The sequence below is a fragment of the Carcharodon carcharias genome, chromosome 2, assembly GCF_017639515.1.
Source record: "Carcharodon carcharias isolate sCarCar2 chromosome 2, sCarCar2.pri, whole genome shotgun sequence".
In the NCBI taxonomy this organism is placed as follows: Eukaryota; Metazoa; Chordata; class Chondrichthyes; order Lamniformes; family Lamnidae; genus Carcharodon; species Carcharodon carcharias.
The window spans coordinates 164,052,985-164,079,522 of record NC_054468.1 but is presented as its reverse complement, the minus strand read 5'-3'; the positions used below and the strand labels follow the sequence as shown (position 1 = coordinate 164,079,522).

General features: G+C 39.8%; 1 protein-coding gene across 6 annotated transcripts in view; it reads right to left on the bottom strand.

The window, feature by feature from the left end:
* Positions 1-26,538, bottom strand: part of usp34 (ubiquitin specific peptidase 34) — a 269,588-nt gene that overhangs the window by 39,674 nt on the left and 203,376 nt on the right. For 4 of the 6 annotated variants that reach the window (XM_041211861.1, XM_041211870.1, XM_041211879.1 and 1 more), the window contains 10 exons: positions 21,815-21,983; positions 21,633-21,707; positions 21,026-21,189; positions 20,472-20,544; positions 14,596-14,700; positions 14,426-14,470; positions 13,704-13,808; positions 12,546-12,693; positions 10,832-11,466; positions 1,583-1,740 (listed from right to left, as the gene is read on the bottom strand). In XM_041211861.1, coding sequence (XP_041067795.1) covers positions 1,583-1,740; positions 10,832-11,466; positions 12,546-12,693; positions 13,704-13,808; positions 14,426-14,470; positions 14,596-14,700; positions 20,472-20,544; positions 21,026-21,189; positions 21,633-21,707; positions 21,815-21,983 — 1,677 coding nt within the window. The remainder of the gene's footprint in view (positions 1-1,582; positions 1,741-10,831; positions 11,467-12,545; positions 12,694-13,703; positions 13,809-14,425; positions 14,471-14,595; positions 14,701-20,471; positions 20,545-21,025; positions 21,190-21,632; positions 21,708-21,814; positions 21,984-26,538) is intronic. The other 2 variants (XM_041211887.1, XM_041211902.1) reach the window with 1 other exon arrangement.

Below are 26,538 nucleotides of genomic sequence, written 5' to 3'. Positions count from 1 at the left end.
TAAAATATGAGTGTGTTAGTCCATGACAGAGATTACTAAAAAATCAGTCATTTATTTTCGACCTTTCCATAATTGTGCCTCTGTAGGTCAATCTTGCTAGCCTTTGCATGCATATACTAAATTACTCCAATAAAACATAGCATATTCAACCATTTCTTTCCCAATAATGAAATTTATTTTATAGATCTCGAACACCTAGTTAAGTTCAAAATCAAGGTAAATATTGGAAACAAATAAGTAATTGGCTGAAGTGTAGAAGACAGTGGGTGCTTGTTAGAAAAGTTGTCAGAATGGGGTACAAGTCAGAGAAAGTCACAGTCAAACTGCACAGAACACTTCTCAGACTACATGTTAAGTATTATGTCCATTCTTAGTTACTGAGACACAGGGAAAAGCTTTAAGCACTGGAGGAAGATCATGACTAGTGTGGTCCCTAGTGTTAGAGGAAAGAGTGGAGAAACTAACTTTTCAACTATTAAAAAAGTTAACTGAGAGGGGATCTTATTGAGATAACAAATGAAAATCTGAGAGCAGAACAAGGGGACAGGTACAAACTATGGAAGACAAATGTAGGATTGACATCAGGAAGTTCATCCAACTTATCAATATATGACTATATGAATCAGATTAAACAGTGAAGATGAAAAACCTAGAAATTATTTGACAATTGAATATCATAATGGATGGACTTCTGGATTTTTTTGAATGAATAAACTAAGATGGTAGGATTGGCTTCTGAGATCTATAATTATTGTGCCAACAAGTCTTGTTCCTAAAACCAGCACTCATGATAACATATGACCTTTGCAGAATTTTGAGTCTCAGAAAAGGTCAACTCATTCACGCTGAATATGATACATTTTCAAAATCATGAGGGATCTGGACAGAGTAAATATGGAGAAACTGTTCCCATTTGTGGAAGTGTTGAGAAATAGGGAACACCAATTTAAGTTGATTGGGAAAAGAACCAAACTTGAGGAAAATCCCTTTTTTACCCAAGAATTACTAGGATCTGGAATATAACGCCTAAGAGTATTGCTTCAATCATGTCTGTCAAAAGGGAATTGGATAATTATCCGAAGAGAAAATATTTGTAGGGTACAGAGAAAAGGTGGAGGAGTGGGACTAGTGGAGCTACTTTTACAGGGAGCCAACATAGACAATGGGCCAAATGGCCAACTTCTATGCTGTGACCATTCTAGGATTCTAAAGGCCAACTGACACACTACCAGGATTACAAACTTGATACTGCTATTGGACACCAAAAGCTAAATAAAGGTGTTCAGAAAAGGTGACTTGTAAAAATAAAACAAATTCACTAACATGCATAACATACAACAGGAAAGGTTTGTTTTCCAGAATACACTCCCAAAATAACATTCTTCTAGCTTCTATTTAAGTCTTTAACTTTGCTTCCAAACCACCATTCTCATAGATGTCATCAACCTTGCACCGGCTCCACCCGAATTGTTTCCTAAAATTATTCTCTTTAGGGTTACCCCTTAAATTATGCATTTTTCATATCCTAGCCCTTTATACTGAATGATAAGAAGTATTTCACGATTTTGTTTGCCTTCTCTACCTAATAAGCGTAGTCCAGCATGAGCGCCCATCCAGACAACGCAAATAGCAGCTAATGGTGGTTTTCTTGAATTGTTTAATGTCTTCCAATTCCTCTTCTCTCATATCTGGCCTCTGAGCTACAAATAGTTGCATAAGGTTGAATAGTTCTTCAACAGCCTGTATAACGAAGAAACAAAATAGTTAGTATCGTACAGGAATCGGACATTCAGAAAACAATGAAAATCATTTTAAAACCAACTCAGCAACACATTTACTTTAGTGCTTGAATGACATTGATCAGTCAGCTACATAAAATTACTGGCTAGCATTACTAAAACAACAACATTTTTAAAAATTCATTCTTGGGATGTGAGCATTGCTGTCAAGGGCAGCATTTATTGGCCACCCCGATTGCCCTTGAGACGGTGGTGGTGAGTTGCATATTTGAACTGCTGCAAGCCATGTGGTGTAGGTACACCCACAGTGCTGTTAGGAAGGAGGTTCCAGCTTTTTGACAGTAACAGTGAAGGAATGCTATATACTTCCAAGTCAAGATGGTGTGACAGTTAGAGGGGAACATGCAGGTTGTGGTGTTCCCATGTGGCTGCTGCCCTTGCCCTCCAATGTTGTAGAGATCATGGGTTTGGAATTTGTATAGCACCTGTGATGTAATAAAATGTCCCAGGGTGCTTCACAGAAGCAAAATATGACACCCAGCCATATGAGGATTTATTAGAGCAGATAGGTTTTAATGTTCAATGGGATGCATCTAATGTGGATGAAGAGTTAGTATGCTTCTTGCTTTGTGCATGCTAGTGTGTTTCTCACTTTCAGCCTATACAGTTGGCTAGCAATGCAAAAAGGAGAGCAAAATGCACAAGTCTCTCCCTCTGCAGCTTTCTGAGACAAAACCAGGCTGTTCACTGTCATATCTGACCCCAAGATGAACTTCTAAACACACATCTGTACCATGATTAAGGATGCCTATTTCCACCTCCAAAACATAATCCAATTCTGCCCTTGCCTCAGCTTATCTGCTACTGAAACGCTCGTCCATTCCTTTGTTACCTTTAGATTTGACTATTCCATCGCACTCCTAGCTGTCTGTTCATCCATCAGGCCTGTGCTCACTGACCTACACGAGCTCTTAGTTAAATAACACCATGGTACACTTGAGAAGGTAAAGTGGTGACTTGATAGAGAATGAAGGGTCATGATAGTGATAGTTTCTTCCCACTGGGTCTGTGAGACAGTAACTAAAAGGTAGCCTATAACAATCACAAAAAGAATTACAGTTGTTTTGAAATTAATGTCATCGGGTAACACTCTGTGGAAAGGCAAGGCATGTGAGGTGCAGTTATGTATTTTCCAAAATTCTTGAATCTACACAACAAAGCTGAGCACAGTGTCATGGGACTGTGTTTGATTTATAAGTAGGTGCTAATAGTTAGGCATCCATTCCTCCATCTCAGCAGACAATGGATTGTGTCCAGAGCGTACATCACTTCAGTAAAGAACACCGTCTGTTGTGGCTGTAGAGGCCGATTTGTGAGTGGCAGTCCCTTCCATAGCTGGCACAAATGAATAGCATTGGCCTGAGGACAACTGATGCTTTTTTCTGCCATCTGGTCATTTCGTTTGCCCTCTGCTTTTTCCACACCCTTCTTGACTGCTTGTCTCGAGGCACCCTGATCAGCAGCAAGGACCTCCGATGCATCGACTCTGATCCCAATCAACTTGAAGTCTCACTTGAAGACATCCTTCTATTGCAGATGTGGATGACCTGGTCTCATGCCAATAGCAAGCTCACCATAGAGCATGTCTTTGGGAATGTGGCCTTCATCCATTCAGCTCACATGACTCAACTAACGGAGTCGCTGCAGACTCAAGAAGGCAAACATGCTTGAGGATCCCTGTACGCTGGTGTACTTCCATGTTCAGCACTCAGTCTTACCAGGAGATGCCCAATATTTGCCTCAGGCAGTGGAGGTGGAAACTATTCAGCCACTTTGCTTGCATAAGTTGCCTAAGCTTCACTACTGTAAAGGAGGGTGCTGAGAACACAAGCTTGGCACACATGAAGCTTTGTGCTTTCAGTTAGTTTGCTGTTTGTTCACATTCAGCTTCTCAACTTTGATATGGCAGCTGCGGCCTTGGCAATCCTCGTGCCGATTTCGGCATCTAGGGACAGGTTGCTGGTAATTGTTGATCCAAGATATGTGAAGCTATCAACAACCTCCAGAGTGAGATAGTCAATGTTGATGGAAGGAGGAGTCTTTACGTCCTGGCCCATAACTTTGGTCTTCCTGACACTGACTGTGAGCCCAAACTCCTTGCAGGCCCGGGAAACCAATCTACAAGCTGTTGCAAGTGAACTTCAGTATGGGATGTCAACACAGCATCATCAGCAAACAACTCATGGACTAGGAGATAATGCTCTTCCGTCTTAAGACGCAGTCTTGTCAAGTTGAACAGCTTGCCATCAGCTCTGCGTACAGGTAGACACCCTCATTTGAGTCAACAAAAATGTACAATAGCAGCATGGAGAAAAATATGCCAAAGAGAATGCAGCCCTGCTTTCCCCCACTTGATCTTGAAAGCCTCGGATGATGCTCCATTGTAAGTGATGAAACTGTGCATGCTCTTGTGGAAAGAAGAAATGATGCCCAGGAGCCCAGACGGGGAGCCTACTCTTCACAGTAGTTGAAATAATCTGTCTCTGCTGACAAGGTTGAGGTCTATGAAGGGAACATGGGTACAAATAACATCATGGATAAAATGTCTATTCTTCTACAGGAGAATTACAGTTGGGTAATCAGCACATTTAAATGTAAAAGATCCAGAATCATTGTCTCAGGTCCACTGTCTGTGCTTACTGGCCCACCAGAGAGGAACAGCATGGAAAGGAACAGAATGTAAAATGGTCTGAGCTTATGGCTCTAGGCCAAAAAGAAAAGGCTGAGATAATTGGATACCCGAAGATATTCTGTGGAAAAGTTAAATCTTTTAGATGAGATGATCTTCATTTGAATAGGTTGGATGATCAGAGTTCGACTGAGAATGTTGCTATAGTTACTGAGAGGACATTAAGCTAGTTGGGGCCAGAGATGTATTAGCTAATGAGTGCAGCTCATATAAGAACATAAGAAATAGCAGGGGTAGGCGATATGGCCCCTCTAGCCTGTTCTGCAATTCAATAGGGTCATGCCTGATCTTTGACCTGAGTTATTGAATATATTCATGGCTGAGGTAGTCAGACAGTTCTGGCTAGGATTAGTGATCTCAAAATGGATTGCGTTGCTGATCCCGGCATCATTCATGAGGATGTTCTATGAGTCACTGGAGAGTTGATCTTTTGACGTTGGTTCTTCCAATCACTGTGAAACAGAATTTACCATGGATTGTTGATGACCATTAAGATCATTCCTAATCTGAGTTAAATTAGACTTTTGAGAGACAGTTTAGTTTTCCCCTGTTGATGATGTGTTGTTGTAATAGTAATCATGCTCTGTAGAAGAGGAATCACTCACATACTTAACAGCTTGCTAGGGTCTGGAATTGTTCCCAAGGACGAGAGTAAAATCCATTTGTTATTTATGTTTAAAAATATACTAAGTTAGAACTTGGGACTGAAAAGCCCATTAGCTTGACTTCAGTTACAGGCAAGATACAGGAAGGGATCATTAGAAATGCACTGTATGATCAGCTCGACAAAGGAGGGGCTATTAAAGAAATAACCAAACAGCTCTTGAAAAGGAGGATCTATCTCACCAACTTGATTGATTTTTCTGCCGATGTTAATAAATTGGTGGGTTTTGGAAGCTTACTTGTGTATTTTGATTTTCAAAAAGCCTTTGACAAGGTACCACACAAAGAGCTGCTAATAAAATCAAATCCTCATGGTTTAGTAGGTAGATTTTGGGTTGGATAGGGTGCTGGCTATAGTTTCATATACAGAAAGGAATTACTAATTGCGTGGTTTGTGTGTAGAAACCAGTCACTAGGGAAGCTCCACGACGATTGGTATTGAAGACACTGTTTTGTACCAACTCTATGAATGATGTGGGCAAAGAAGTCCGGAAAACTGCACACTCACAGAAGACACAAAGATCAGATGTAAGGAAGTTAGAAAAGGAACAGATTGTGGGCTGATCTAGATGCAAAGAGGGAACAGGCCTGTATCAGGCAAATGTCTTTCAATGTAGATATAGATTGGGATAATATCAAACGTGTGTATATCATGCAGTGTGTGCACTAGGGCTGCTGAGAGAAGGACAGAAATGTTACAGTGCATGAATCACTGAAGTTTCATAATGAGTGCCATGAGGTTACCATAAGAGCAAAGAGAGTGTTTGAACCAGCATAATTAAATGTAATACACTGTAAGGTCTTGGTCATGTCATATTGAGAACATTGACGCAGAGGCCCTGGAAAAGGTTCAAAGAAGGTCCACTACATTGACAGCCTCCGTGGCCATGTTTGTAAGCTGAGGCATTTTATTCTAGAAAGTGATTTGATTGAGATCTTTAAAATTATGAAAGGATGAGATCCACTTTATGTTAATGGAGCCAAATAAGTTAGGGAGGACCAGGGACAAAAGTGTAAATTGTGCAAGTATAGAACTTTTGAATGCTATGAATAACTTATTTTTACACAGAGTCTTTGACTTCTGAGAGAAGCAATCAACACAGAGTGATTTGTTACAAACATTCAAGGGGGAACTGGAGGATTTGATGGGCCATGGAGAATGCGTCACCCAGTCATTATGGTCTCCTGAAACTTATTTAATCATCTTTGGGATCAGAGGGACTTCCAGGTTTTGTTCTTTAAATTGGCCCACAAACTTTTCTCCTAGAATATTGAATAGTTGCATGGTTGGAGGAAAACTGTGCATGATGGTGTGGAGGAGTTACACAATGTTAGCAGGTATCAGTCGTGACACAGTGATAGACTCCTGTCCGAATCAGATGATCATGGGGTCATTTCCCACTGCAGGGACTGGAGCATGTGATGGAGGCTGACACTCGGAAGTGTGGTACTGAGGAAGTCCATCTTTTGGATGACAGGTTAAACTGAGGCCCCATCTGCACTCTTTGGTGTATGTAAAAGATTCCATGGTACTATTTCAAAGAGCATTCAAAGGTGTCCTGACTGATATTTATAGAATCACCGTATGGTTACAGCAGCCTGTGATGTTCATCTTGGTTCTCTGCAAGAGCAAGTCAGTTAGGCACACCCCCCCATAGCCCTACAATTTTTTTCCTCTTCAGATAATTATCAAATACCCTTTTGAAAGCCAGGTTTGTATCTGCCTCCAGCACACTCAGGCTAGGTCATAGCCACTTGCTGTGTAATAATTTTTCCTCATGCTACCTTTGGTTATTTTGTCATTCACCTTAAATCGTTGTCCTGTAGTTTTCGACCCTTCCGTCAACAGGACCACTATTTCCCTATCTACTCTGTCCAGGCCCCTCAATTTTGAGCATGAGTATCAAATCACCTCTCAACCTTCTGCAGGGAAAGCAGCCCTAGCATCATTAAGCTATCCTCATAACTGAGGTCCCCCATGCTTGGAATGATCATTGTAAATGCTTTCTACACCCACTCCAAATTAGTGCATCCTTCCTAGAGTGTGGTGCCAAGAATTGGATACCATACTCCAGCTGTGGTTGAACATGTATTTTATGAAAGGTTCACCATAACCTCCTTGCTTTCTATTCTATGCCCTTACTTATAAAGCCCAGGATCATGTATACCTTATTAACAGTTTACTCAACCTGCCTCGCTACCTTCAACAACTTCAGCACCCTTTGCTCCTGCAACCACTTTCGAATTGTATCTTATAGTTTATACTTTTTGCATACATTATTCTATTTGCTTGTCTATTCCACCAGCTTGTCTATATTCTCTTGATGTCTATCTACCACTCTCCCCAACCAATATCACTAAAACAAATTATAAGGTCATGACCTCACAGCTATTTGTGGAATTTTGCACAATACAACAGTGATTACACTTCTAAAGTACTTAATTGGCTGCAAAGCACTTTTGGACCTCCTGTGTCATGGAAGGCACTAAATAAATCTAAGTTCTGTTTTCTTGCTTATAGTACGGGCCTAATGATGCCCTCTTTTTGTAGGTAAAAAGGTAAGGGTGAGCAGAATAATAAAATAAGACTAGGTGGCCCACAAGGAGAGAGATACTACTGCAGATAGATTAAATGGGACAAATAGGCATGGATTGTGTTGTAACTTATGCTTTTGGAAATTGGATAAAGCAGTTTTAATAATTCTATAAACTGTTTCCAAAAACTAGTTAGTTAATGTTTGGTTGTGAGCCACATCCTGCAAAGCTCATCCTTATGTGCCCTGCAATTACTCCACCGAAGTACTAAGACGACAGATTGGACTGCCTTCACAAAGTCATAATTCAGCTATGAGGTTTCGGAAGCAAATGGCTTCATAACTTTGCTTGTTTCTCGTTATCTAATTCACTCTAAGTCAGGAGTATTCTCTCCAAGGCAAAAACAGACAAAGTAATAATCCTCACGAAGTGTCTGGGACTGGAACATTCTTAGGCAGCTTAAGGTTGAAATTAAGGATCAAAAAGGCTGCTAAGTAGAATAAAAGCCAGAAGCCTGCTAAATATGCATACATTAGCCCGCCACCCTGCCCATCAGCCTAAAGAAAAACAGCTGCATATATAAAAATATAGCAATTGTTTTTTCCCTCTCTCCCTTTGGCATCCTTCATACAGTCTCCCTTACCTGCCTTGCTTCTTCAGCCATTGCACTTGTAGTGTGAACAATACAACTATAGCTTTGTTCAACTATAGGTATTTTTCACTGAAAGGGTTTCATTCAGCAAAATAAAAAACTTGCACAAAATATTCAATGTCATTTTAATTAGCCAATTAACTCATCTGAGGAGCCACTAACTAGATGTCATCAGGTGCCTTACTAATAGGATGAACTCCAATATTTTCAACAATTTTGAGTGCTCAGTTGTCTATTCATTAGGGAATTTGGAGTGAGCGCAATACAGCTGATACCTGTGATATCACCACAACTTTTTCAATTCCTGTACAAAGTATATTTTTCAGTTCCGAATCATGTAGAGTTGTAAGTTATGGATTCAGCAGCAGGACTGGATTAAAGCTGCCAGACTGAATTAAAGCTGCCAAGTTGCCTGTGCACTGTCCACAACTCTCTCATAATGTTTTAAAATCTCCCTTCCCAACCAGTCTTGTTTGAACCAGACTGCTTGGAACCTCAACATCTTATTGGACCCCAAACTGAGCTTTGTAACCTCTGTATCACAAAGAGCACATATTTCTATCTCTACAACATTGTACGCCTCTGCTCCCACCTCAGCCTCTGTTGCTGGAATCCTGAACCATACCTTTGTCACTGCCAAAATCAATTATTCCAAGTGACCACTGGACATTTTTTTTTACATTTAAAGCGGCATAAGGCTCCTTTGACAGCATTTTTCAAACCATAATTTGCAAGTTCTGCTCCAAGTCACACACTAGCCTGACTTGGAACTATATTGCTGTTCCTTCACTGTCACTGGTCAAAATCCTGGAATTTTTTTTCTGAACAGCATTGTGGGTGTACCTACACCATGTGGACTGCAGCAGTTCAAGAAAGGGGTTCACCACCAGCAATGAATGCTAGCCTTGCCAGTGATGCTCACATCCCAAAAATGAATAATTATATAAATACAAGTTGTGGAAGAAAATTAACTTTTACTCTTTACAACTTTGTCACAATGTAATGCTGTTTTACCAACTGTGATGACCTATGTGCTGGAAAAAGCTTGTATTTGCTTTTGTGCGATGCCCTTTAAGAACAAAGTGGACTGGGGAGTACTTCGAAAGAGGATTAATTGGTTTCCTGATTATGACATCATTAGGTTCCAAGAAATGCTTGTGACCTGCAGTTGCCATAGGATGAACAGCTAAGAGGCAAAGCATAAATAGAATGCTTATTGCAGTGAGGTTGGATTTCAGCCTGTTTTTTGTTTGGCAGTTCAGCAGACTGCAAATTTGTGCTGGGAGAAAACAGCTGTATTCTCTCTGATTAGAACAATTTTCTGTTTGGCAGTATTCAAACAGATCCTGGTGTTGAAGCAGGTTTCTGAGAATAGAGTAGAGACTGTGTTACGGTGTTTGTTATACAGTTGGAAAGAACAGAACACTGAAGACAGCAAGAGCGAGGGACTGTGGATTAGACAATACCCATTGCTGCTATTGGAGTGGTGTCAGAGCCCACCAGATTGCTTAAAGGGGTATAAGAAGGGAGTCTCTGGGGATTCCATGCCATCAGGATTGTCGTGGCCTGAGCGAGAGAGAATTGGTAGACGTGCACCTTGATGGTGTTGACCATGTCGGGGGACACCGGGTTGAATACGACTACTGATGAATGCGACTCAAAGGTTGATACAATTTAGTGGGAAGTGAGAGACCCTACATAGTGTAGACTGAGTTGGAAAGACTGAGATTGCACGTGGTCCCACATTTATGAAAGTATTGTGAGTGCTTGTAACTACGTGAGGCACATCTTTGTTGTACTGACTACTTAAAGTGAAATTTACCTTCTTACTTGAAATATCCTTCACTTGTTAATTAAAGTTTGAGTTAGGTTTTTGATTTTAGTTGGTTTGTTACAGGAAAAATTTTAAAAAGGAAAATCTTGTCCAGCAATTTTCTTTCCATTGATGTCTTGGAGATTGCCTTTCTTTTTAAGTTATTGGTCTCTACAGGGATTGTAACAATGCATGAATAGATCAAACCCATTTACTAGTGTCAAGTGCAGACAAAAGTCAAAGATGCCCATTGTAATGCACAGGTTGTTTTGGAACTTGGCTTAACAAACATGTTATTAATAGAGGACTGGGTGTTCAGCTTACTGTGCAATTATGCTGGAAAGCTATTGGTTTGTTTAGACCTTTTTTGCAAAAACATCTCAGTTTCATCCATGCTACATTTATAATATGTGAAACAAGTAGAAATATTTTTGCATAAAAGTAAAAGAACACAACAATCTATATGTAGATACCTGTCAACCAAAAGCAATTATATACACCTTCAAAATAGAATTTTAAGTCATTAAGTGAAAAATTTGATGCTCTACATTCCTGGCTGTTCCAAATTACTTTCCACTAGATTAAGTTATGCAACACTAAAAGCAGCTAAGTCTGTTTACTAAAATGTCTCACAGGAATACAGCCAGGCTGAGAACTAGTAAATCAATATCAACACTTACCCCTGGGTATTGGCTTGCATGAGGTGTTAGATTTTTGAAAGCCCACTGAATATTCTGATGAGAAGCCAATTGCCGTGTGAAAGCAGGGGACTGTTCACAACATAGGCGTAAAATCCCATAATATGCAGGCAGCATCCCTCGATTAAATAGAACAACGTCTTGGTCATCGTGATCAGCCAAGATGTAATTAAAAGCAATGTTTTTTGTCACTATGGGATTCTGTACAATGAAGCGCACATTTTCTGGGCAATCCACACATACATTGTACCAGAAGATAAGTAGTGCCTGTTTATTGTGGTTTGTTGCAATAGCAGGTTCAGACAGCTTAGGCTGGAAGAGGTTCCAGAGGTCCATGAAGTAACTAGAGAACATCAACTTCTCAGTCTTCGAGACTAAACAGTAGGTCATAAAGCTAAAATAAGGAACTAATTTTGTGGTGCCATGGACAGCAGCATCAACATACAGCTTGGCTCTTGAAAGAAGACCCAGGAGAATATTGTACACCTGATGAAGGACAACAGTAGTGTCTGGACTAAGAGGCAAATCACGTGTAGGATTATGCAAAGAACGTGTAGATCGGAACATCTGACGGAAAGAATTACTTGGAATGAGAGAAACCAAAAGGTAAGCTGCAGCTGTAGGGAATGAACAAAATTACAATCAATATAACGATACATAATAATTAGCTACGCACTGACTGCAATACATTTATCACTTCTTGGCTCTTGAAAGGAAAAAACACTTGCTTTTATATAGCACTTATCACTACCACAGGACAACCCAAAGCGCTTTACAGCCAACAAAGTACTTGTTGAAGTGCAGTCACTGTTGTAATATAGAAAACGTGTCAGCCAATTTGTGCACAGCAAGGTTCTACAAACATGTATTTGATAATGGCCAGGTCAATTGCTTTTGCAATGTTGATTGACGGATAAATATTGCCAAGGATGCAAGGATAACTCCAATGACTCTTATTCAAATAATGCCATGGGATCTTTTATATCCACCTGAACGGGCAGACAGGGCTTCGGTTTAATGTCTCGTCTGAAAAGATGGCATACCTTTGACAGTGCAGCATGGGAGCAGCAGCCTTGATTTTTGTGCTCAAGTACCAGGGTGGTACTTGAATACATAACCTTCTGACTCATAAGCAAGAGTGCTACAAACTGAGCCACAGCTCAGTTTGATCATTCAAAAACAACATGCATAGTACCTAGTACAATAAATGATAAACAGACTATGTATGCAACCATTGTATTTCATGCTGTTGTTTTACCAAAGCCCAGAGAAAATGTGGTTAAGAATGGAGAGGACAAGGCAAATTTTCAAAAGTATTAGGGAAAATCAACAAAGTGCATTTATATGGGACATAGGTAAGCGAATGGGATTACAAATTAAAAAACTGAAGGTAAGCTCAACATATTCATTTTTATTTAGTAGTGAATACAGATTTAATTCAGTCAAGAAGATTTAAATTCTAAATTGAATAAAAAGGTTGAAATAGAAATAAATGACAAACAGTCGAGTACATTTTGGAAATTGATCATGATTGATAGTGTATTGATCTAATGTGATGACCCTATCACATTTAAATGATGTTGAAAACATATAAATGTAGTAACTCAACTCAATTGCACTCTAGAGCATTAAAACATGTACCCAGCACTGCCATAATTTTCTGTAATGCTGGTCTCTCTAGCTAGAGGGAACTTACATGTTCTGACTCTAGGATAGTTGTGTGCCAGCAAAAAACGCTCCACCCAGTTCTCCATGTTTTGAAGTACCCAGCTATGAGCTAGTTTATTGCGAGGTGTCTGCATTGCCAGCCAATCTAAGCACTGAGAAGGATTGTATTCAATGACCTAATTAAATGGAACAGGATAGGTGTAAATTATTTTAATAGTATAAAACACAATTCAAAATCTCCCAATAGAAAGTACAATTGTCAGTAATCAAATAACCAAAGCATCTTTCATTTTGATTGATACTGTAATTATGTACGCAACTGATTCCCAAATTGAAATAAATTGATAAATGTATAAATTATATTTCAATAAAGCTATTAATTCAACTAGTACTTATTAAAACATTTCCCGATAAAACAAACTCATTGTTCCAAATTTCATCATTTGTGAAAATTAAACATTTAGGGCAGAATTCTTAGGTCGATGGGTGGGTGTGTGCCCAACCCGACGGATGCAAAATCGAGTGAGAGGACGTTGGGCAAGTGTCCCAACGTCATCCTGCGCTCGCGTGATATTTCAATCGGCGGGCACGCGCAAAAGTCAGAAGTGCGCCGCTGACAATGAAGAGGCCAGTTAAGGTAATTAAAGGATTAAAGGTGCAATTGTCTCTTATTTTTTGTGGTCCTTCCAACCTTATGGTTGGCGGAAGGGCAAATCGGCCAGGTGGACTTTGCATTTTTCTTAAAACCAAGGATGGGATGAGGTTTCTGTTATCAAATGAAAGAAAAATAAAAGTCTATGGACAGCATTTTTATCATGTGTATGTTCAGATGACTGATTATGATGCTAGGACATTTGTTTCCTGATTTTAAAATCTTTACTTAATGCTTTCCAGGTCTTCAGCTCCTTGAAGAGCTTTCTGCCAATGCTCGCCTGCGATGACGTCAGCGCCCGCCCTCTTCCTGCCCCATGCCAGCAGTGCTGAGCTTCTTAGTGCGCATTTCACGCTGGCTGGCCGTTAATTGGCCAGACAGCATGAAATCGTGGTCGAGAGCCGATTGCAGTCGGCGGTCCATTCCTCCGCCGATCCCGGGACCACCGATCGCACCTGCCTGGCGAACTAAAAATTCTGCCCTTAAATTTACATTGCTGCAATAAATTTTACTAGGTGACATATTTATTCATACCTCCCAAATTCTCTGAAGAATACAAGAAGCAAATGGAGGCATTCCAGGTGGTCCACCAGCAAACTCCATCAACATAGACAGTAGTTTAAAGAAAGGCTGTGCAGCCTAGAAATAATATGAAGTGTACATTTTTATATACAAGTAAAACTTTTGACTTCAGATTATTTTCCTGCAATGCTTTAATGACCAGGGAGACTGGTACACTCTCAGCCTTCTGAAACACCGAGTAACTGAGTCATACAAATGTGGAAACTTCGATTCCTGGCCTATGCTGAGTTAGCTCATTTTAGCCAGACTGGTGGTGGGGTGACCTCAAATAACCTCTGAATTAAGGTGTGGAAAATTCGACAAGGTCCTTATTTATTATCCAGTGACTCCTATCGAAATTGCGCAAGTAAATGTCAGGTGAGATCAAGACTGAGTTTAGCTATGCTGTCGTGCCATGCTTGAACAGCTTGCTGATGCTCTCACATAAACAAAGTCTACTTGGGCAATGCACCAAATGGTGAGTGACACCCACAGGTCCTATCCCAGCAAGAAGTCAACACCTTCAGGATAGGAATTGAGGAAAAAAGATAGGTGAGGAACATAAAAGTAAGGACATAAAAGTAAGATGCTATGTAGAAGCACTATATTTAGTACTAAAGCTCACAGGAAAAATCTGGAATAAGCTTTAGTATTTTCTCTCAAAGTTAACAAATACAACAATTTAATGGACATACCTCTGGAGTCAGCTTTGCTATTGATGTGAATAGCATGGAGACAATCTAAACACACAAAGAGAGAACCTTATTTAACAACATTTGCGATTTTCTCCCCCATTACCCCAATGAACATCAATGAAAATAAAAAGCACTGGTCCCGAATTATACCAACACAAAAAGCTACGTACATGTTCTGCAAGTCGATTATTGTAACGACAAAGGCTGAAGATCAAATTGCATGTCTGTCTGATGTTAATACCATCTCGGATATGTTGGAACAAAAATGGGAAACCCTGAAAAAGAAAATAAAACCAGACACACTAACCCTCAGAAATGTCAAAATATAGTACAGCACCCAAACACTACCAGCAACACAATTTTGAATCACTACCGATGAACAAAGCATGTATGACACATGTCCAAAAATGTACATCTTGAGGCTGAAACAAATGGTAAAGACGATCCAATTCCAATGCAGAAATCAACACAACGCAAAAACATTAACTGCCTTCTGCAGTCTGTTAGAAATCCCTTTATGTAGTCTTGAAATGTGGCATCAAGTTTATATTTCAGCATACAGGGCACTCTAATGTACTATTTCACTTTTTTTAAAGCCCAAATGTATAACTGCCAAACTCTCATTTAGCAGGCTCACTAGACCGCCATCTTGGCAGGAGAGCCAGTGACACCCTGCCACAATTATTTCTGGGAGCCCCATCAGGATTAAATCCTAATTAGGCAGTTTGATGGCTGCCATAGCAGTTAAAAACTCCTGCAGGGGGAATTTCCAACATGAAATTCTCCTGCAGAACAGATGTCCCTCCTAGGAGAGCTGCTGGCCAATTAGATGCTGGAGGTGCAGTTGGTCCGAAGCTGAAGACCCGGGCCTCAGGTAAGTGCAGCGGTTCAACGGGCCAGTCATGATTCTTTCTATTGACAAGTCCTCAGGTGTGCCCTCTTGTGGCAACACATGGAAACTGGGTCCCCTGCAGTCCCAGACTAAAGTTTAGAGGAACTCAGGGGAGGTTTGCACCCCCCCCCACCAATACATGCAGCGTGCAGACCCACTAATATGTGGGCAGGCCCTGGCACTCTTGAACCAAACTCCCAGCTATTAGCAAACAGCTCCACTGCCTTGTGGATACCTCAGGAGGGTTAATGGCTAAGGGAGTAAACCCTGACAAAAAACTTGGATTGGAGCCCAAAGGCAAGTTGATGTCTAAATGTCACCTTCCTGGCAACTCCTGCAACCAACCCAGTGCTTTGCATTCCTTTGAAATCAATCAGGGAGGTCAAGAGGGGGACCCTGACGTTTGGGCAGCCCAGAGTTTTCACCAATTTTGTCCAGGCTTGTGCCCTGGAGAGAACCCTCCGGTTTCATTGCAGAGCTTAACACAGAGTTGACCACCATGATGCAAACTGTCTTCTGAGACGGAAGGCTGCCAACCAAGTGACTGGGCAGCAATTTGGCAGATGGAGTACAATGTTGGAATGTGTGAAGTTGTCCACTTTGATGGAAAGAATAGAAAACAGCATATTATTTAAACTGAGGGAGATTGCAGAATGCTGTGTCATAGAGGGATCTGGTGTTCTCGTACAAAAAAGTTAGCATGTAGGTACAGCAAGTAATTGGGAAGGCAAATGGAATATTGGCCTCTATTGCAAGGAGGATGGAGTATAAAAATAGGGAAGTCTTGTTACAACTATACAGGCCGCTGGTGAGGCCACACCTGGAGTACAGTTTTGGTCTCCTTATTTAAGGAGGGGTAGTCCTGCATTGGAAGCAGTTCAGAGAAGGTTCACTAGATCGATTCCTGGATGAAGGGATTGTCATGAGGGAAGGTAGAGCAGTTTGGGCCTATATTCATTGGAGTTTAGAAGAATGAGGGGCGATCTTATTGAAACATACAGGATTGAGAGTACTTGACAGGGTAGATATTGAGAGATAAAAACAAAAAAACTGCGGATGCTGGAAATCCAAAACAAAAACAGAATTACCTGGAAAAACTCAGCAGGTCTGGCAGCATTGGCGGAGAAGAAGAGTTGACGTTTCGAGTCCTCATGACCCTTCGAAGGGTCATGAGGACTCGAAACGTCAACTCTTTTCTTCTCCGCCGATGCTGCCAGACCTGCTGAGTTTTTCCAGGTAATTCTGTTTTTGTTTTAGATATTGAGAGACTTCCATCCTCGTGGGGGATCTGGAAATGGGGGCTTCCTGTTTTAGATGGAGAGGACAACAACTTTCTTCTCACAAAAGGTAGTTAATCGTTGGGATTCTCTACCCCAGAGAACAGTAGAGATTGGGTCATTGAATATATTCAAAACTGTTAGACAGATTTTTGATTGCAAGGGAGTTAAAGGTTAAGCTGGACAGGCAGGAATGTGGAGTTGAGGCTATAATCATATGAATTAGGAGCAGGAGTAAGCCACGTGGCTCCTCGAGCGTGTTCTGCTATTCAATAAGATCAAGGCTGATCTGAACGTAACCTTAACCCCACATTCCTGCCTGCCCCCAATAATCTTTCACCCCTTTGTTAATCAAGAATCTATCTAGCTCTGCCTTAAAATATTCAAAGGCTGCTTCCACAGCTTTTTGAGGAAGAGAGTTCAAAAAACTCTCAACCCTCAGAGAAAACATTTCTCCTCATTGTTTTAAATGAGCAGCCCCTTATTTTTTAAATAGTGACCCCTGGTTCTAGGTTCTCCCACACGAGGAAATATCCTCTCCACATCCACCCTGTCAAGACCCCTCAGGATCTTAAAGGTTTCAATTAAATCGCCTCTTACTCTTCTAAATTCCAGTGGATACAAGCCTGGCCTGTCCAGCCTTTCCTCATAGGACAACCTGCCCATTCCTGGTATTGGTCTAGTAAACCTTCTCTGAACTGCTTCTAATGCATTTACATCTTTCTTTAAGTAAGATGACCAGTACTGTACTCCAGATTTGGTCTCACCAATGCCCTGTACAACTGAAGCATAGCCTCCCTACTTCTGTCATCAATTCCACTCTCACATTCTATTAGCTTTCCTAATTATCTGCTGTAACTGCTAACCTTTTGTGATTCATGCACTAGGATACCCAAATCCTTCCGAATCTCAGAGCTCTGCAATCTCTCACCATTTAGATAATGAGCTTTGTTTTTATTCTTCCTGCCAAAATGAACAATTTCACATTTGCCCACATTATGCTCCATTTGCCCGATATTTGCCCATTCATTTAACCTATATGTCACTTAGTAGCCTCACGTCCTCTTCATAATTTACTTTCCTACCTATCTTTGTGTCGTCAGCAAATTTAGCAACCATTCCTTTGGTCCCCTCGTCCAAGCCATTTATCTAAACTGTAAAAAGTTGAAGCCCCAGCACTGATCCCTGTGGCACACCACTCGTCACATCCTGCCAACCAGAAAAATACCCATTTATGCCAACTCTCTGCTTCCTGTTAACTGGCCAATCTTATATCCATGCCAATATGTTACCCCCTACACCATGAGCTTTTATTTTCTACAATAACCTTTGATGTGGCACTTTATTAAATGCCTTCTGGGAATCTAAGTACAGTACATCCACCAATTCCCCTTTATCTACAGCACTGTGACTCCTTCAAAGAACTCCAATAAATTGGTCAAACATAATTTCCCTTTTACAAAACCATGTTGGCTCTGCCTGATTGCCTTGAATTTTTCTAAGTGCCCTGCTATTATGTCTTTAATAATAGCTTCTTACATTTTCCCTATGACAGATGTTAGGCTGACTGGCCTATAGCTTCCTGTTTTCTATCTCCCTCCCTTTTTGAATAAAGGAGTTATATTTGCTATTTTCCAATCTAATGGAAACTTCCCCTAATCCAGGGAATTTTAGAAAATTAAAATCAGTGCATCAACTATCTCACCAGCCACTTCTTTCAAGGCCTTAGGGTGAAGTCCATCTGGAAATTTGTCAGCCCGCGGCCCCAATTTGCTCAATTCCACTTTCCTGGTGATTGTAATTTTCCCGAGTTCCTCCCTCCCCTCCATTTCTTGATTTAAAGCTATTTCTAGGATGTTACTTGTGCCCTCTATAGTGAAGGCTGAAGCAAAATACCTGTTTAATTCATCAGCCATCTCCCTACTTTTCATCATCAATTCCCCAGACGTACTCTCTATAGGACAAACGCTGACTTTGCTAACTCTTTTCTTATTTAAATATCTATAGAAACACTTATTATCTATCTCTATATTACTAGCTAGCTTTCTCTCATACTCTAATTTTTCCCTCCTTATTAATCTTTTTGTCATTCTTTGCTGCTCTTTATATTCTTTCCAATCTTCTGACCTGCCACCCATCTTTCCGCAATTATATGCTTTTTCTTTAGATTTGATACTATCTTTAACTTTTTAAATTAACCATGGATGGTGGTTAATCCCTTGGGATTTTTCTTTCTCATTGGAATGAATATATTCTGTGTATCCTGAAATATTCCTTTAAATGTCTGCCACTGAGCTTCTATTGACAAGTCCCTTAACCTCATTTGCCAGTTCACTTTATCTAGATCTGCTTTCATGCCCTCATAATTGCCCTTTTGTAAGTTTAAAATACCAGTTTAGGATGCACTTGTTTCTCCCTCAAAATGAATGTAAAATTCAATCATATTATGATCACTGTTACCTCGGGGTGCCTTCAGTATGAGGTTATCAATTAATCCTATCTCATTGCTCGATACCAGGTCTAGTATAGCCTGCTCTCTGGTTGGCTTCAGAATGTGCAGCTCTAAGAAACTATGCTGAGAACATTCTATGAACTCATCTATGCTACCTTTGCCCATCTGATTTTTCCAATCTATATGTAGTTTAAAATTTCCATGATTAATGCTGTACCTTTCTGACAAGCTTCCTTTGTCTCTTCTTTTATACTCTGTCCTACTGAGCAATTACAATTCAGGGGCCTGTACACTACTTCCACAATTGACATTTTGCCTTTCTCGTTCCTCATCTCAACCCAAACCGCTCCTACATCCTGGCTTCCTGAACTTAGGTCATCCCTCTCGACTGTGCTAATACCATCATTAATTAACAGAGCCACCCTTCCATCTTTTCCTAACTTCCTGTTTTTCCTAAATGTCACATACGCTTCAATATTCAGGTCAATCTATGTCATCCTGTAGCCATTTCTCTGTAATGGCTATCAGATCGTACTTATTTATGTCTATTTGCGCTATCAGTTCATCTGTTTTGTTCTGTCAGATCAGCCATGATGTTTTTAAATGGCAGTGCAGGCTTCAGGGGCTGACTGGCATACTGCTGCTCCCATTTCTTTGGTTCTTGTAGGCTTGCCTGCAACAAACCATGACAATATGCTACACCCTTACATTGTCCGGCATACATCATTACTGGATTTTTCTGAAAGCTTTCAATTGCTTTGGAAATTACATGGAAATTCAGTGTTGCTACGTCTAAAGAAATTCATGCATATCATCAGAATGTAATGACCTGTCGTTACACTGATGGGCTGGGAAGAGGTCAGTTTAAAAAAATCGTGAAAAATTCTGACATTCTGAATATAATAAACTTGAACAAAATGTATTTTTTTGAATACATTTCGCAACAGTCACAGTGAAGTATCGTTGTTTTGGATATTTGGAATTGATGAATTTTCACTTCTGTGCATAGAGGAAGGTACATTTAAAAACATGAGGGAATACTTCAGTATGCATGGTGTACTACAAGAGTTGTACTGTGATTGCACTGTATTTCTCAAAGGGTTTGTTAAACAATGGATGCATCTTTAAAATATTTATTTAGATCAAAAAATGGGAATACTTCAAGAGTACCACAAAACTTGAAGTGGAAGATTGACTTGCACAACCAGGTCTTGAGATGGATAAGTGTGATGCAATAGTTACAGGATTCCAATGTGCACAGACAACATATGCCCAACAATTTCATTATGTTTTAAATAATAGAGGATTGACAATTTCCTGTTCAATTCTGTAACATATTTGAAGAACAGGTTTTTGCTGTAATCCTATGCTGTCACTGAAATCTTACACAAGGATTGCTAGAAGAAATAAAGAAATATATATCACCAGTTCTACGTCTATTGACGATACCTTGCCTCCTGTCAAGGCAGCCATGTCATTCTGCGACAATGTAAGATGCCTATTTAAAAAAGAAAGAATTAGAAACGGCAACTGCTAGTGTTGAGTGCTGGATATTAAGACTGGGTTTAAACACAAGAATGGTACAGTTTGGTATTATAAATCTTCATTTCCTGATAAATCAGATACTACAACATTTTATAAAGTGCAAATTAAAAGGTGGACCTATTACTTTACTGTCATATTCAAATGATTGCACTTGAAAACAGAAGCACCAGTGAATTTACAGTTTGTAAATAAATGACATATTCATGGCAATTGAAAAAAACACAGGTAGTTAATTTACTTTTGATATCTCCTAGAATCAAAACAATTTAACACAGATAGCTCATTTTTTAAAAAAAAGGTTAAATATTTACAAATACAAAGAGCAATACTTTAATTTAATTTTGTAATATATAACAAATGCTTAACAATAAAAGCTGGTAGGAGAAAGGAGCAGGCAATTGCTCTTTCTGGATGAATCTATGTATAGGCCTTACCTTTCGGAACGAGATTGTTCTACTAGAAGTGCAATCAAGGCAATCATTTTCTCCAGTGCTGCAGGACGGTATTTCTCTTCTGTTAAAGATAAAATATCTTCCTCCTCTTCTTCTTCCTCACCTTCTTCTTCAGATAATACCTCAACTTGTGGCTGGGGAAACTGCTAAAAATTTTAACAAACATATAAAAATGTAAGTGATACAAAAGTTCAGAACTTTTTTCATTATGAATGAGAGTTGTCTCTTATTCAATCCTATAACTAATCATTTAAGTTATATATTTGTATCATTCCTTTAATGGAAACACTATGGTCAACAATACTGCATGTTAAAAATTGTGTCCTAATATTTCTTGTGTGTATTTTCCAAAAAGAGAGAATTTAGCATGAAATATAACTTCAGAAGTGACTGCAAAATTGAGTCCCATACTAAAAGGAAACTCAACAATAAGGAACTAAAAAACCTAGCTTTGGTAAGTTAATTAAATTAAGAAATTAAAATATATGACTACCAGACATTAGAATGAAACACTCAAACTTAGAAAAACAGTTGTATAATAGTACATTATGAGCCTCATGTTTGTTGTGAATAGTTGAAAAATTCTTACATTTTCTGGTCCCTTTGTTCCCATGTAAAAATGTACCATTGTCGATACAGCTTGTAATGACAAAAGAAACTGGCTCTGAAACAAACAACAGTTAGTAGAGTTATATGGAAAAATGGTGTAAAACATCTAATTACTCCTCCCTACAATGCTGTTTAAAGACTGTATGCATCTGTTTAATTTACCTCTTCCTCTCCCATTTTGGCAAACTCAAACAAGAACGCAAAATACTCGGTGAGATGTTTGCTGTGAGGTTTGACTCCGTGCTCCATAATAGACAACAGTGTCTTCACAAACCTAGTTACACATGAACGACTTCCAATATCTTCTACTGGACCATCCATGTCATCAGAGCTACAAAAGCACAGATTAAGATATGTTAACTGCATTGTCCAGATCAGTGAACAGTATTCAAATGCAATAAAATGCTAAATAAGTAATGACTTTACAGTTGCATTTAAATTTTTAAACTGAAGATTTTTAATTATTCACCTGGAAATAAACGCTCATAATTAATCATGGCGTGATCTTTCCCTTCCTAACAGTTATTAGGTGGATGCTTCCACTTATCCCAAATGCAATTAATACTTGTAAAATGATTGCCAAAAATTACACTCTCAACACATGAAAATAATTTTCTAGCACAGGAACTACATTTCATAATAGGCTTATGTGCAAGAAATCAAGATTAGAGACCTTCTACAAAAGTCAGTAATGCTTTCATGATATTCCATTACATCCTCAATATTATGTACAGCTGAAGATGGAAGATCAATTAACATTAGGCAACCAATTAGTACTTTAGCAGATTCCTGTAACCACTTTTTATGAAAGGAGAAATTTCCAACTACATTTAAAAAAAACAGAACCATGCTAAAATGACAGAAGAAATCAACATTCCCATAGGGAAGCCATTTCTATTAGCCACAAATTCCACGACTAAAAATACTTCAGGAGGCAATAATGAGCAGTTGGACCTTACCTGAATAGCTAAGGCTTATTAAAAAAGTTTGCACTGACTTTACAACAATGAACATATGCCATTACTGCTCAAAAAAAATAAAATATAGCCCTGTCTGTATCAGAATCTGGTAGTGTTTTCATTCTTTTTTGAAACATGCCAACATACAATTAGAATATGCTTTCATTACTAATGGGGAGAATCACAAATGCAACACTGCTTTAATGTGTAGCTGCTATTATATGATGGTACTGAACCCAAGTCGCTTCCTTCAATAACCGTGAAAGACACGCTGCTGCTAGATTTCATTCATTTTTTTCCCCCAGGAAAACTGAACACTACAGCACAGCCAAGTACCAGAAGCCATAATAATAAAGGTGCAAGCATAAAAGGTCGCTGGCAGCCTTCTGTCTCATGAGACAATGAGTCTGCGGCTTTGTGGTAAACTGTGTGTTAAACATCCCCTGGTGTGTCTCAGGAGCCTCAATCAATGGGAGTCTCTGCTGCACCTGCTGCAGATTAAGGCAGCAGGCTGAGAAGGTGCAAGATTCACTAAGCTCTGTTTTCTCTGGGCCCTCTTCTCAGCCAGCTGGGCTTTCAATTTCTCCTCGCCTCTTCTAATGACCCCCTGAACAGCCAACCTCCAGAAGTCATGGCCATCTCCCAGTTGTCCATGCCGCTGTCCATCACCTACATGTCTCACTTGCAGATGTCCTTGCAGCGGAGTTACGGATGTCCAGCAGGTCCTGACCCAGTGGCCAGTTCACTGTACTTAAGGTCTTTGGAAATCAGGCTGGCATCCATCCGATGAACATGGCTGAGCCATCGCAGATGTTGTTGGCTTAGTAATAAGTTTATGCTGATGCTATCAGCATGCTCCAGGACCTCAGAGTTGGTGAGCTTGTGCTGCCAAGAGATGCCGAGGATATAAATGTTTACTTTCACTTTAACAATGATAGGCAAGTGCTAACTGGGTATTTTATTTAGAGGATATCTGCAACATGCTTCTTATTTGAAAAACGTTTTGCGGCCATTTTGCCACAAAACTGATTCAGAAAGAATTACTTTTAATGCTGAATTTTTAAATGCAATGCATATATTCTCATGAATTTAAAACAAGACACCCTGATGAGGGGCAGTTTACACAGCAAAGTTGTTTTCCTCTGAAACTAAATAATAAATGATTCATTAGTTTGCCTGGAGCTGGGAAAGTAAACTTTGCCCTTGTGGTGGAAGATCCATTAGTCTTATCCCATTTCATGGGCAGAGAAGAAACAGGCACCAAAACAGCAGCAGAAAAGGTGTTGAACTGGAAAATGTTGGTCCAAAGGGTCAGAATGCATAGAAATCAAGTCTGTTTAAATCAAGCAAAGTAAACCACTGAAATGGGATAGTATAACAGTTGCTTTGTTTAAACAGTGTTGTGTGAGTTAAGGTGTATCAACTGAACTAAGTAAATCTGATAATTATTGTTGTCTATGATCACCTTACTGTACAATAAAGCAACTTAATTCAGCCAAGTCTCACCTCATCCAGTGTCAACTGCTCTGCTGGACTGTAACTGTACAAAAGACATGGGCATCTGGTTCAATATACAAAGGGGAATCTACTGTCACAACCTCCAGGTCACACTACTGTACAATGTTGGGCAGTGTGGATCAACTCTGATAAAAGCAAGACACTTATGGGAGAGACTGATGCCACTGAATCACAGAAGGTACGTTTAGCCGATCCAATTGATAACATTAGCCAAAAGTGGGCAATGAGAATAAGTATTGCTCTCTCTAATCTAATAGATACAAGCAATGAATGAGAAAGATGCAATTCATAGAGAAATCTCTTGCTCCATGACACAGATCTATAATCCTATCAGGGGAACAGAATCTGAGCAATATTTTGACTGCAAAGCTCACATATAGATTCACATGTGGGTATTCCACAAATAAACAAGTGTGCAGCCAACAGAAACCGGATGAAAGTAAATACCCAATGAGGATGGCATCAATGTCTCAGGTAGGATTTGAACTATGTAATGTTAATGCAGTAAGCGGCAGTTTTGGATTTTTATTTCAAAGATCACTTATCACTACAGCTGGAGTTAGTACTGACTCTTAAATAATGCCTGTTGGAGCGGACTGATGGTTGATACTCAAACTAATGTGCTATATCAGCTCCCTGCAGCATCCCAGCTGGTGTAGTCATTCTCAGTGATCAACATAACTCTCTAGGATTTTTTTTTCTGCTTTCTAGACTTGGGTGAGAACACCCATCAGTTGATCCCATTATTTCAACCAGGTCATCTACGTTTTGGCTTCAATAATGACATTACAGAGTTGCTCTTGATGCTGAGTGCCAGTCAGTGATCAGCTCTATTAACATGTAACTACCAAGGGTAATAACTAGCTAGGTACCCAAAGGACTAATAAGATTAAAAGTACTCAGATATCTGGGTAAATTAGGGGATCATTTAATAGGAGATAGAATTTAATGTTCATAAACTGAAGCAATACACATGTTTGCTAAACTGTGTATGAATAGTTATCCTGGAGCAATATAAAAAGGAGTTTAGATGTGGTTATTGATCAGTAAAAATAGTTAATCAAGCGGTTTCCTCTACATTGGAAAGACCAAATGCAGACTGGGTGACCGCTTTGCGGAACACCTTCGGTCTGTCCGCAAGCATGACCCAGACCTCCCTGTTGCCTGCTATTTCAACATGTCCATCCTTGGCCTGCTGCAATGTTCCAGTGAAGCTCAATGCAAACTGGAGGAACAGCACCTCATCTTCCGACTAGGCACTTTACAGCCTTCTGGACTGAATAGTGAGTTCAACAATTTTAGATAATGAACTCTCTCCTCCATCCCCACCCCCTTTCCGATCCCCCTTTTTCCCAATAATTTATATAGATTTTTCTTTTCCCACCTATTTCCAATATTTTTAAATGTATTTCCATCCATTGTTTTATCTCTAACTTTTAGCCTATTTTGATCCCTTCCCCCCACCCCACCCCCACTAGGGCTATCTGTACCTTGCTCGTCCTGCTTTCTACCCTTAAACCTATAAGCACATTCCTTTGATAATATCACCACCTTCAACACCTCTTTGTCCTTTTGTCTATGATATCTTTTGGCAATCTCCACCTATCACTGGTCCTCTATCCAGCTCTACCTGTCCCACCCCACCTTAAACCAGTTTATATTTCACCTCTTTTCTATTTTTCCTTAGTTCTGTTGAAGAGTCATACCGACTCGAAACGTTAACTATGTTCCTCTCCGCAGATGCTGTCAGACCTGCTGAGTTTTTCCAGGTATTTTTATTTTTGTTTTAGTTAATCAACATGATGTTCTCAACATTGTTAGCAACTTGAGGACATAGGTTTTGACCAAGAGATTACATTAACTTGATTTAATTCACATGGAAAAGACCATAATTTGATTGGGTGTGAAATTTTGATCATAAGACCATAAGACGTAGGAGCAGAAGTAGGCCATTTGGCCCATTAAGTCTGCTCCGCCATTCAATGAGATCATGGCTGATCTGGTAATCCTCAAATCCACTTTCCTGCCTTCTCCCCAGAACCCTTGATTCCCTTACTGATTAAAAATCTGTCTATCTCAGCCTTGAATATACTTAACAGCCCAGCCACTACAGCCCCCTGTAGTAAAGAATTCCACAGATTAACTACCCTCAGAGAAGAAATTCCTCCCCATCTCTGTTTTAAATGGACAATCCCTCACTCGGAGATTATGCCCCCTGGTCCTAGACTCTCCCTCAAAGAGAAAGAACCTCTCAGCATCCACCCTGTCAAGCCCCCTAAGAATCTTATAGTTTCAATAAGGTCACCTCTTATTCTTCTCAACTCCAATGAGCACAGGCTCAACCTACTCAATACCTCCTCATACCCGGAAAAAGCCTAGTGAACCTTCTCTGGACTGCCTCCAATGCCG